The sequence below is a fragment of the Syngnathoides biaculeatus genome, chromosome 19, assembly GCF_019802595.1.
Source record: "Syngnathoides biaculeatus isolate LvHL_M chromosome 19, ASM1980259v1, whole genome shotgun sequence".
NCBI classification, from domain to species: Eukaryota; Metazoa; Chordata; class Actinopteri; order Syngnathiformes; family Syngnathidae; genus Syngnathoides; species Syngnathoides biaculeatus.
In genome coordinates, this window is record NC_084658.1 from 17,269,739 (window position 1) to 17,281,578 (window position 11,840).

Sequence of the window (11,840 nt, forward strand, 5' to 3'; positions counted from 1 at the left end):
GACAAGTTGTGATTGCAACACTTGTAAGCAAGCCCTCAGTCTGCTGCTTTTTGCGACGTTATGATGAAAAGGAAAAATGCAAGTGGCCGTTAAACAACTTGAAGCAAACACGCGTGGCCTCTAATTCAGACGGCTGTGTTTGAGGTTTTTTTTCCTTTTCCTTAAAAGTTACATAATTCGATTTGAGAAAGCAAGTGAGAGCCACGAAGACTAAAGTGCTTTTAAAAAGTGTGATTTAGTCACTAGAAATGCACTTCCATAACTTGAAATATGTTGAAAGCGTGATGGTGAGCTAAAACTCTTTAAAGACACTTTCATACGGTCTATATCGTTGATTTTCAGGATGGCGAGCGGTTCCTGAACGCATCGTATTGGACAGTCGCCGTGCTTGCCGGATTCCCGGCGGTACATCAAGGAGGCCTTGGCCCAACTGTGAGCAGAGAAGGATTTTAATGCACATTTTGTTAATGCTTCTAAAAATAGGACAAGCGCAGGTCACCGGATAGCTCGGCACAGCAGTTGTCTGCTGGGGGGGGGGGCGTTTTCCAACCCGCGCAGGCCAACGAGTTGGATTTGTTGACTATTCCCGAGGTGGACAGATTTGGAATCCCTGACATGGCCTGAAATCAGGTTTAAAAAAAAAAAATACAAATAACCAGAGGATGAGGAAAAAATAAAATTCATGGAGTTGTATAAATGACACCCCCATAAATCCCCAATGCTAATCCGCAAATACGATGGGCTCCACGCTATTCTACGCGACCATGAAGTGGGGCACTTCTCTGCCTCTTCCTCTTGCTCGTAATCGTGCTGCATCTTTTCCAGTAGAGCTCGGTGCCGCCCCGCCTGTTGTGGCACAAAGTGGTACTGCGCTCAAGGTGCGCAACTTGAAAATTCAGTGTGTGTAGTACAGTAGTATGTATACCGTTTATAAAAAACTGCTTGTAGCGGGGATTTGCTCCCAGGTGGCAATCAGTCAGATTTCCATTTATAAATATTGAAAAGGTTTCGTTAATATTTCCGATTGTCAGACCTGAGTCGAATGTTCTTTAAAAGACGTTTGCTCATCGGGCCTTTGCAGCCTTTGACTTTGGAAACGCCCTCAAAATCGGCACGTGTGGACGTCCTCCTGGGTTTGAGGCCAAGATAGCAGTCAATTCAGTGGAAATATTTATTGATCACTCAAAATGTGTCAAATCTAGAAGTCGGAAAAGTAGGGCAGCTGGTCACGGTTGGCCGTTTGTGGTCAGCCAGTCTGGCGAGACGGCCGCGGGGGCATCGGGGGCCGGACCGACGCCTACGTCGGGGAGCCGTCGGGCGGAGGTTTGGGACGCAGACGAGGGGTCGTCCGTGGCGACGCGCGGGGGGGTCGAGGGGACCTTTTCGGAGTCGGCGGGAGCCGCGGCGGCCGATTCGATTTTTCCGTACAACATTTGCAGGGTCACAGGAACGGACATGGACCTAGAAGAAAAGCAAAACCGTCACAAATCACATGAGTAAGCGAACTCCTTTCAGCAGTCCGAGGTACAACCCCCCCCCCCCCCCAAGCCTTTTTTTTTTTTGTTTAAATCAATCTTCTGCTCTTTGCTGCAAAGCTCACCAGTTTTCCGTTTTTGTGCTCAGACCTAATCTATTATGAAAAGATTTGCTTTTCTATATTGAAGTGAAGGGCGAGTCTTCATTTTGTCAGGTCGTGACCCTGCGTAATAGAAACCAGTCCTTTTCTGCCATCTACAGGTAATTATGAAGATTTTTCGGGGGGCGGATGATGATTTGCAACAGGGCCCGTTCCTGATCTTTTATCCAATATACAGAGGATGCCTTGCTTCTTGAAGAATATTTGGACATTTTTGCCTTTGGACCATGAGAGCTCATTTTGAAATTAAAATTTATCCGGGCAAAATATGACTCAGGCATAAGTGTGCAATGGAATATTTGATGTTTTACAGTGTGGCCTTTCAGTTCAGTTGCGTCGTGCCCTTCACTCGTTAATTGTCACACTTTTCTAGAGTGGATATTATATATATTTTTTTTTTTATATGGAGTGAAGTGGAAAAAGTGTCTCAGTCATGAAAATATTTTCTTTGTTTTTGTTTCTTGGAAAGGCCAAACTAGAAGCAGACACCTCTTCATGACGGCGGAGACAAACTCGCCCAGGGAGGACTCTCCAATCCCAGCAACGTATAATCTGCACGTAATCTGGTGAGAATCCGGAATGTTCACCAGCACTGTCAACAAGAAGATTATCAGCAGGCTCATGTTTTGCGATATCAACAAAAAAAAACATAAGTGTGTGTGCGTTTGCTGAGTACAGCTCACAAAGAGCGAGAGAGTCCGTGTTTGGCCACTGGAAAGTCACAGAAAAGCCGTCGTCACCCTCCGGACGGACCTCGAAGCGACGCTCGCAATCTGAAACTAAGACCACATTCGAGTGGATGACCCCCGCCGAGGAGATTTGACGTCGGTCCCGCCTACCTGGCGCCGGGGACGTGCAGCTCCTCAGCAGCGCGTTGATGGCGCACTGATGCCGCAGCACCTCCAGCAGGCGCGGCACGTGGGCGGGGCCGGTGAAGCGAACGCAGTCCGTCAGGGTGCCCGCGTGGCGGGCCGCGTTCCACGCCGCCCCGGGAAAGACGTAAACGTGCGGCGTGTCACCGGGAAGAGGCTGCACCGGCAGAGGCGGTGAACCGTCGACGTACGCCGTCGAAACGCTTTCCGGTACCTACCACGGTGAAAATGCGATCCTGATGCTCCTCCGGACTTTGGAAACCTTTCGATCCTCTCGGCAGGAGAGTGGGAAATTGCGCCCACTGCAACTCGACATCCGGTACTGCAACGTCTGCGCAAATGAAAAAGAAAAAAAAAAAAAAAAAAAAAAATGGAGACGGATGGATTCAAATCGGCCGTTTCATTTTTGTGGATTTGCACGGATGAGTCTGGAATTGAAGTTGTGTTGTGTCTCTCCACGTGCCCTGCGATTGACAGGCGACCAGTTCAGGGTGTACACCCTGGGATTAGCTCAAGCGCTACCCTTCTGAGGATGAGCAGCTCATAAAATGGATGGATGGTTACAATCCTTCAAATGCACAGTGTAATATAGAAAAAAAAAAAAAAGACATTTGAACCTGTAATCTGCTTGATCTTGTCAACAAAAGTCGTCAGCACGGGCACGGCCGGTCGCAGGCGTAGCGCAAAGCAGGCGGGAAACATCTCGTGCGGCACCTCGCTCGTCGAGGAGGAGACGGGAAAACTGCGGCGGGACACGTTTATCTTTGCAAGATGTCCACCAAAGAATGGTAAACTTGGTAGAATGTCACGGTTTTTGTGGTTCGATAAAACAATGCAGGAAATCCAACGCGGCGCCTCAAAGTCGAAATCCGCTCACGGGTTTAAGTGTTGGAGCACGCCAGCAGTCGCCAACACGAGCGTGGGGTTCAGTCGCTTTCGACAAGATTTGCGGAGCCACTAGCACGGACGGTGAACATTTTGCAAGATGAGTCCGACTTTACCCTTCGGGGTCCAGTCGGAGAGGCGGCTGGACGACCGGCGCCATCTGAAGTTTGTGCATCACGTCACTGGAGACCACCGCCACCTGGGCCGCTTGAGTTTCCCCGAAATTTGCATCAGCGCTCGGGAGAGCGTAGAACTGGACGGTCAATGGGCGATCTGAAAAAAGACGACGACATTTTACATTTTTGTCATTTTTCATCCCGTTTTCAGCAGGGCTTATCCCAGATGACTTCAAGCAAAAGGCCGACTCCACCCGGAACCTTTTGTCATTTTTCATCCCATTTTCAGCAGGACTTATCCCAGATGACTTCAAGCAAAAGGCCGACTCCACCCGGAACCGGTCGTCGCAGGGCACACACAAGACACCATTACTGAACGGGAACTGAACCCAGGATGTCTGTACCAAAGTCGGGCGAGTGATTTGGCATTTTTTGTCATCATTTACCTGCTTCTCCGGCGATTAGACAGCCGAGCAAGCCGTCGTTAGGCGTGTCCGTCCGGGGGCTGCCGTCATTGCCCGCCCTGCAAGCAGATGAACTCCCCCAATTTTACAATCTCTTTGCAAATCGGTGAAACAACACCAATCCACTCACCGGGCCAATTGCAACATGGCTCGCATGTCTTTTGCGAGGTGCTGTAGCGCCGTGAAAAGGTTGAATTTCACCTGGCTGAGAGGAAAACAGTTGATTGGGTTGAACGACAAAATGTCACAAATCTCACGACTGCAGACGATGAATAGGAGTACTTTTCCCCAGGGAAGTCGTACTGACTGACGAGGTCTCGGAGTTCGGCGGAGAACTCTGCAAAGTCTTTTGAGCTGCTGACGGGAAACAAAGCGTCAGACACTTGATTAGGGATACCTGTCGTCGAGTAGGGCGAGAGGTCAAGTCAGCGGTTGTCACAGTTCGGGGCGGCTTACCTGAGAGGCCGCAGGAGCGACTCGCTACTCTGAAAGACATTTTTTATTTTTTCATATTACAGGGCAAAAAGCCACGTCAAGCGAAAGGCACGCGTTCCCGGCGACTTGCGGTCACGCACAACGGGGGCTCCTCCGTGCGGCGCCACCTTGACGTCGTCCACGCCGCCGCACGGCAGCAGCGCCACCTCCAGGTAGAAGAGCTCGGCCGTCAGGTAGCACGTGGCCTCGCTGAAGTGGAAGCCCATCCTGCCGCCGGAGCGCAAATGTCAGCTTCTCGTGCCAAAATAAAAATGGGCATTCCTCGATAATCGGGTTGCTCCAGCTGAGGCTCCAGTTTAAAAATACGTTGGACAAGCCCAACTGGCAAGAAAGCGCAAATGGAGACCGCAAGAGGAGGCGGGCCCGTTCAAAATTCCATTTTTCCTTGCGATTACCCCTGCTCTTTTGCCACCGCCTCCAAACGACATCGCGTGGTGTACACGCACGACCCTAAAACACACGCACAGTTGGAGGAACGTCAGCCGTCTCCTGGCAACGCAATCCGTCGCGCTTTTGTTTACCGTTAAACGCCTCCTGGAGCCTTTCCAGAGATGGAAGCGGCGGCTGGCGGGGTTGCTCCTGTGACGAGAGAAAGGCGGCGGCAGCTTGCAAACGACAACGTTGGAACGGTTGTGCGACGTGTGGAAAAACACACTTGGATTGACAAGGCGTCAACGAGAATTGGGAGCGGAGGATGGCCTGACATGCGCCTGTTGATCAAATTTGCATAGCTCCAAGTGGGGCGGCCTCCAGTGCAAATAACTGAAGGCAGCACACTCGCAATGGAGGAAAACGGGAACACTGAAGCTTTGGAGTTGAGCGGCGAGTCCACGCGCCACTTTCGCAACAATGGCTCAAATGTGCGCGGCGCGTGACCTCACGTTGCGAGTCGCGTTGGAAGCCTTCAGCAATCCCGCCACACAAGTGGACGTGCTGCAGTGTGTGGCGCAAAGCTTCCCCCCCCAAAAAAAATGGCTTACCGTGCATCTTCTCACCAGCTGGAAAGTCTCATTCCAAGTCTTTGCCGCGTACTTTGAGTGCAGCTGCGCTAGGATGGACTTCATCACTGTGAAAATAGACAAGAGTTATTTCTAGTGGTCTGGGAAAAAAAAAAAAAAAAAAGCTAATTTCATACACATTTTCTCACCTTCCTGTGAAGGTCTTTTTTTTTTTTTTTTTTCCCCCAACCTGGTGCCCGGTTCCTCCCGCTCAATCGTGCAAGCCTTTTGAAGAAATCACGAGCCAATTAATCAATTATGGAAGTTATGATCAAAACATTTTTATTAACTCATTTGAAAAGCGAACGCGGTCAAAGATATGCTAAAATTAAATTGCGACAAATGAACTAAATCCATTTATTCTCGAGAAAACGAGGCGGAGGCCCACGAAGCCGAGTGTAGCCGAGTGTAGCCGAGTAAAGCCGACCCGAAACCGAGGGGAGCCGACAATAGCCGAGACCGAACCGAACCGAGAAGCAGGGCGGAGGCTCCAAAAAAAAAAAATCCGAGCGCGGCCGAGCGAGGCCGAGTCTAGCCGAGCCGAGCCGAGCCCAGCCCAGCCCAGCCCAGCCCGCTGCCTGTCACATCTCTGCTGCTAAGGCTCGAGCTAGCTTGGGGAAACTAGCCATGAGCTAACGAGCAGCCACAGCAAGGAAGGAAGGAACGAAGTCTCTTTTCTCCTTTTAGTCACGCCGACTGAAAAGCTTGCCCGAGACGGTCCGGCAACTCCGCGAGGTGAAGTCCACCCCCCACGAAGGCGCTTCTTGCTCAGCGTCGTCGGATCGTTGACTTGTGAGTAGCTGCTGGAAGGGTTAGCCTGCTGTTTCATTTGCCCGAGTCAGTGGCCGTCGCCGTCCGAACCGGCAGGGGGGATCCGGACGAACATCTGTTGCTGTGCGTGGCATTTTTCTCCTCGTCACAACTGTCGGTTCTTTTCTTGACGATGACGGTCATCATCAGCATCATCTCAGCGCCGAGGCTGAAAGTGCTCATTTTTGGTCGATTCATTGCCCACCGCGCATCACACAGCCAGCTAATGATGGTTTTTTGTTTTGTTTTTTTTTTTCAATTATTTTGTTATTATTATTATTATTAGAAGTTTTAATCCTTGACATTTTCATGATTTGATGCTTTTTGTGCGTGTGTTGGCGTCGCAGATGAATGAGCGCTGTGTTAATAACCCAATTGCCACTTTAATAATCCTTCCCATAAAAACCTAACCGAGCAGTCAGGTATCACATTTCCCGACTGCTTTTCGCCACGCTTTGTGTTTTGTGTGTGTGTGTGTTTTTTTTTTTTTGGGGCATTTCTATTTGTCTTTCCGAGACAACTGAGTAAATATGCTTCCAACTAATAGTTTTACAACCATCCTGCTACTATTGTGCAAATCCTACTATAGTCTAACCAAGCGTATGCATGTTACTCATTCAGATTTGGCATGTTTTTTTTTAATTTATGAGACCAACTAGTTCATGTGTGCACAGCAACAGCCCAACCACCTGATACAAATATTGAGAATGTCATATACCAGAATTTTAACCCCGGTGAGAAGTCTAGTGGCCATTTAAACTTAGCTTCAGCTTGCATTAATCCCTGCATAAAAGCTATTTTGTCTCGGCGTTTGTCTGCACACGAACAAAATCCGTTGTGTCAACGGTTCGGTTGGTGCGGCTACAAACAAACTTTGAAAAAAGTCTTCCAAGAGGACGTCACACGTACTTGCAGGAGGAAAAAGCGCCAAACTAACGTCGTTTTTCTTTAGTTACCATTTTTATTTTTTATTTTTTTTAGAAATGTTTCTAGTGCCTAATTCAGACGATAACTTAAATATTGTACCCTGTTTTTTTTTGTTTTTTTTTTAAAGGTTTGCCGCCGCAGCCGCCATCTTTGGTCTAATTCGAACGGCCTTTATTTCATAATCCTCCCCGATTTGGATTCTCGGAGCCATGGCAGCTGCAAAACCCAAGGGGCAGAATTCTTTAGCACTCCACAAAGTGATCATGGTGGGCAGCGGCGGCGTCGGCAAGTCGGCCCTCACGCTGCAGTTCATGTACGACGAGGTGAGCGGGCGTCGCGTTCGCGTCCGGGTCGTGGAAAAAAAGGACCGGCTGACGTTCCCTTCGGTTTTTGCGGCAGTTCGTGGAGGACTACGAGCCCACCAAAGCCGACAGCTACAGGAAGAAGGTGGTGCTGGACGGCGAGGAGGTTCAGATCGACATCCTGGACACGGCCGGGCAGGAGGACTACGCCGCCATCCGTGACAACTACTTCCGCAGCGGCGAGGGCTTCCTCTGCGTTTTCTCCATCACCGAGCTGGAGTCCTTTGCGGCAACGGTAGACTTCAGGTACGCCCAAAATTGTACACGCGGTGGCATGGTTGTGAGGTTGCGGGTTCAAATCCTGCCGGGCCTGTGTGGAGTTTGCAAAAAAAAAAAAAAAAAAAACTCCCCAAATAGGGTGTGCGAGAAAATCAACCGGTGCAAAAATGAGCGTGGACCCCTGGTACTCGACCAAACAAATCGTAATCGTTGCAAGTTATTTAGACGAAGAAAAACTATGGATACTATATTATCCTGAAACTATAATACAGGCCTAAAAGGAAAACGCTGATCGCGAACACTTGCTTGGTCTTCCTCACGACGCGTTCCTGCAACTTGTCCATCTCGGGCCAGAGAGCAGATCCTGCGAGTGAAGGAGGACGAGAACGTCCCCTTCCTGCTGGTGGGCAACAAGTCGGACCTGGACGACCGGCGGCAGGTGAACGCCGACGAGGCCAAGGCCCGCGCCGAGCAGTGGGGGGTGTGCTACGTGGAGACCTCGGCCAAAACCCGGGCCAACGTCGACAAGGTCCGTCCCGTCGGCATCAGCAATGGGGGAGAACCGTAAGCTCACTTTTTTGGGGGGGGTTTTAATAATCTCTCCCCCCCCCCCCCCCAGGTGTTCTTTGATCTGATGCGAGAGATCCGGGCCAGGAAGATGGAGGACAGCAAAGAGAAGAACGGAAAGAAGAAAAGCAAAAGTTTGGCCAAGAGAATCCGGGAGAGGTGTTGTATCTTATAGTGTTCAAACAACAACAACAACAACAAACGCCAAGAGAGCTGCTTGTGTACATAAGATCCATTTTTTTTTTTTTTTCCCCCCAGAGTTTTCATTTGAAACCACCCCCTCCCCCCCCTCTGCTTTTGACCCCGCTTCCATCATGGGGGGGTCGTGAGGCGCGGTCGGCACAGGCAAATTGTTGGTGGCGAACAGGGGTGTCAAACTCGTTCTTGTAATGGGCCACATTGAAGTTAGGACTTTCGTCGGAGGGCCGAAACTATTCAAATGAAAGATGACCTCATATACTATACTGAGTATACACAACACATTGATGTTTTTCAACCGTGACATTTCTTTCGAAAGGGCGATTGCTATCTCAACGCTATTGCACCCGGACACAATTGGCAATTTCGATTTGCTTCCGCGGGCCACATTCAATGGCGCGGCGGGCCGGATCTGGCCCCCGGCCCGCCAGTTTGACACCCGTCTCTTCCGCCGCCTCTTTGCAATGACGCTGAAGCTGGCTACGCGCATACGGACATTTACCGTCTCAACCGATTTTTGAAGGACAGAATGGGCTAAGAAATTAGCATCGCTCAGACACACGCGGGAAGCGCTGCAGTTTAGTAGGGGGACCTTCTCGGCTTCTTCTTCTTTTTTTTCTTGGAGGGCGTTACGCAGCGCCTCCTCCAGGAGGCTCAAACTCGGCCCGCTTTTCGGTATGCGTGTACCCCCGCTTCAGCTGAAGTTGAAATTGTAAATCCTCGAAAAAACTTTTGCGGAACTCGGGAGTCCCCCCACAAAAGCGACAAGTCAGTGGAAGGAAAATTGATAGAACACCGATATTTATTCCCAGCACACGTTAACACTGAATTTTTAATGCTACCTTTGACACTATGAACCCACAATTAGCTTTCGGGTTTCTTCCTCCTCATATTGTATTTCTCGCAACTGGAGATGTAACATTTCAACTTTTTTATGTTTAACCTCATTTGTCACTGCCATCGATTTATTGTATTATTATTATTAACGCTCACGGTGCTCAAACAGGGCAGCCGAGTCACGCTACGCGGGCATCATGAAGGGACACAAATGATTGCGTCCGCGCCAATTTGACCAAACTGACTTTTTTTTTTTTTTTTAAAGCGCTGAATTGCATATCATTGCTTTTATTTGGTTCCGAATTGGGCTCACCAGGAATCAACCGATACGGCCCAGAAAAAGCATTCAAAAGACAAACCAAAAAAAATGTCGCCCTGAAGAAGCGATCGATTCAACCCGCAAATGCTTGTAAGATATGAAACATAAGACAAAGATATTCCCCTTTGGACTCAAAATGAAGAATTCCTGTCCAGTCACCAAAGAAAAGTGCAAAAGTGCCCACTTCTACCCGAAAACCGGCGCCCCCCCCCCCCGCCGCCGCCTAGCTGCCGTCCGGCATGAATGTCGCCGGCGCCGATCGCGGGCTTAGCGGACCTTCTTCCCCTAAACGATGGGCTCGCCGGCAACGGGGTGAAATTTCAAGACAAAGGAAAAACGCAGGGAACGTTACGTGACCTTCTCTCGATACCTTAAATGTGGATCTGTTCAACGGTTAAAGGTTTCAGTACTTTTGAGCAGTAAAACGGCAAAACCCACATCCCTAAACGGACCGTTACATTTACGGGTTCCGTCTGTAAACAAACGCTCTCTTTGCGTTTTGACAAAATAAGACTTAGGTGACACCCACAAATGTATCAGGTGTACCTTGGCATCAAACAGGAAGTGACCCCTGAGGTCAAAGCGTCACGGACAGGGTGCGACGGGGACCGGGAGAGTCACAGAAAGGCACGAAAGAGGACATCCGAAGCCGTCCTGTGACAGATACCCAAAAGTGGGACACGCCAGGTCCAATTCAGTTCACCTCGAAAACGTCATCCTGAAATTTTAGCAACTCAAAAAACCAGCCAGCCTGTCATTCCCTCCGTTTGCCGTCCAATGAGCGACAGTTGAGAGCAGTTCCACAATAAACCGACAGGGCGGCCACGGCGGGACTCTATGCAACAAAAATGACGAAAAACTGCGAGGCGCCGCACCACCTTTTCTCAAATTCTCAAATGTTTTGCGATTCCGGTCATGAAAACGCAAAAGAGTGCCCGTGGTTTGTATTTCTTGAAAAGCACACACGGGCGGCCAGAGCGTTTTCGGCCCTTGCGTGTTGAGGTGAAGCCAAAGTGGGCCAAAGCGGGCCAAAGCGGGATGTTTTCCATTCAAGGGCTAACCTCCGGCACGCCGCGCGCCGCTCGACAGATAAAAATGTCTACTTTTGGAGTGGAAGGAAAGAAACGGTGCACCGCCTGCACCCCTACAGTGCGCGCTTGTTGATGAAACGACAAAAAAAAAAAAAAAAACAACCACCGTAGTGCTTCGTAGTGTTGGCTGAACAGTTGAATCATTGTTGGGGGGTTTCAAATATCCACCGCCAGTTTGTTTCTCTTCCATCTTAAGAGTTTTGTGAGACAGCAGATTCAAAGAAAATTGTTTTGCCTTTTTCTATTCATGCTATAATAAAGAAAACAATATAGTCTATATCTATGGTTGGGTGGCGGGAATGTTTGCTCTGCTTGAAATGCGACCTCCGTGTTGACTTCCTTTTACTATTTTTATTTTTGGAACCTAACCACTAATGTAGCCCAAACGTGTCTGTGAGTGTGCAAGAGGTGACGCTTACATTTCAATTGTGGTGTGCCTGCGTGCGTGCGTATTTGGAAATGGCAAATAAAGTTGATGTGAATAATAATGCACGTGTGTGTCGCTATTTTGTACAGTGACTCTGAATGATTGGGGATTGGGTCGTTTTGTGACAGCTTAAAAAGCTTTTAGCAGTCTGTTCTGAGGTGGCACGGTGGATTTGAACCCCGGTCCTCATAACTGTGAGGCCGACACTCTCCAGCTGCTCTTTTTGGTCAACAGTACTTGATCAAATAAAAATGATTCTTATTCTGATGAATGTGCATTAGCTAAGTCGGGCTAAGGTTGGTATTTGTGGATTTATTTCATGAAACGCTGACTGCTTATGTTTATTGAAGACTTAAAGAATTGCGTGATTTACTAAATACACGAGCTCAGATAAATTTCCATTTTGGGGAAAGAATTAGAGCCCATTTGTGCTTATGCGTGTCATTGCTGCCACGTGAAAATCAAACGAAAGTCAAAATGTACAAGTGAGTAACTGAAGTGAGGGAAGAATTACTGCAAAACCACTGCCAGTTTTTTGTTGTTTTTTTTTTTTTGGGGGGGGGTGAAGTGAACTACTACTACTACTACTACTACTACTACTACTACCTACTCAGGTG

The 11,840-nt window shown here is 49.0% G+C and overlaps 2 protein-coding genes across 9 annotated transcripts; one reads left to right on the top strand and one right to left on the bottom strand.

Moving 5' to 3' along the window:
• Positions 1–1,157: 1,157 nt before the first annotated feature.
• zgc:111976 (mediator of RNA polymerase II transcription subunit 1-like) lies at positions 1,158–5,923 on the bottom strand. Of its 7 annotated transcripts, none has more exons than XM_061804675.1 (16): positions 5,616–5,923; positions 5,449–5,534; positions 4,990–5,047; positions 4,864–4,918; positions 4,549–4,675; positions 4,430–4,458; positions 4,256–4,327; positions 4,104–4,178; positions 3,956–4,032; positions 3,510–3,666; positions 3,126–3,250; positions 2,727–2,839; positions 2,476–2,665; positions 2,320–2,415; positions 2,126–2,228; positions 1,158–1,461 (listed from the first exon to the last, which is right to left on the bottom strand). In XM_061804675.1, exons 2-16 carry the CDS (start codon positions 5,530–5,532, stop codon positions 1,227–1,229), a joined length of 1,596 nt encoding a protein of 531 aa, XP_061660659.1. In that variant the 5' UTR covers positions 5,533–5,534; positions 5,616–5,923; the 3' UTR covers positions 1,158–1,226. The 7 variants fall into 7 exon arrangements, with proteins under 7 accessions (XP_061660659.1, XP_061660658.1, XP_061660657.1 ...); XM_061804674.1 differs by having other exon boundaries at positions 4,256–4,330; XM_061804673.1 differs by having other exon boundaries at positions 4,277–4,327; positions 4,990–5,178; positions 5,616–5,660.
• Positions 5,924–6,037: 114 nt separating this feature from the next.
• On the top strand, positions 6,038–11,272 carry ralaa (v-ral simian leukemia viral oncogene homolog Aa (ras related)). Of its 2 annotated transcripts, none has more exons than XM_061804681.1 (5): positions 6,038–6,360; positions 7,331–7,526; positions 7,603–7,811; positions 8,139–8,313; positions 8,404–11,272. In XM_061804681.1, the coding sequence occupies exons 2-5, from the start codon at positions 7,413–7,415 to the stop codon at positions 8,524–8,526; spliced, it is 621 nt and encodes a 206-aa protein (XP_061660665.1). In that variant the 5' UTR covers positions 6,038–6,360; positions 7,331–7,412; the 3' UTR covers positions 8,527–11,272. The 2 variants fall into 2 exon arrangements, with proteins under 2 accessions (XP_061660665.1, XP_061660664.1); XM_061804680.1 differs by having other exon boundaries at positions 6,041–6,258.
• Positions 11,273–11,840: the final 568 nt, after the last annotated feature.

Bases quoted from the DNA above. Each gene is read 5' to 3' on its own strand.
- zgc:111976 (XM_061804669.1), bottom strand. The intron at 4,459-4,548 runs GTGCGTGACCGC...AATGTCTTTCAG, and splicing joins CGCACGGAGGAGCCCCCGTT to AGTAGCGAGTCGCTCCTGCG. The intron at 2,840-3,125 runs GTTCAAATGTCT...TCATTTGCGCAG, and splicing joins CAAGATCAAGCAGATTACAG to ACGTTGCAGTACCGGATGTC.
- ralaa (XM_061804681.1), top strand. From the start codon at position 7,413: ATGGCAGCTGCAAAACCCAAGGGGCAGAATTCTTTAGCACTCCACAAA. The intron at 7,527-7,602 runs GTGAGCGGGCGT...TTTTTGCGGCAG, and splicing joins TGCAGTTCATGTACGACGAG to TTCGTGGAGGACTACGAGCC. The intron at 8,314-8,403 runs GTCCGTCCCGTC...CCCCCCCCCCAG, and splicing joins CCCGGGCCAACGTCGACAAG to GTGTTCTTTGATCTGATGCG.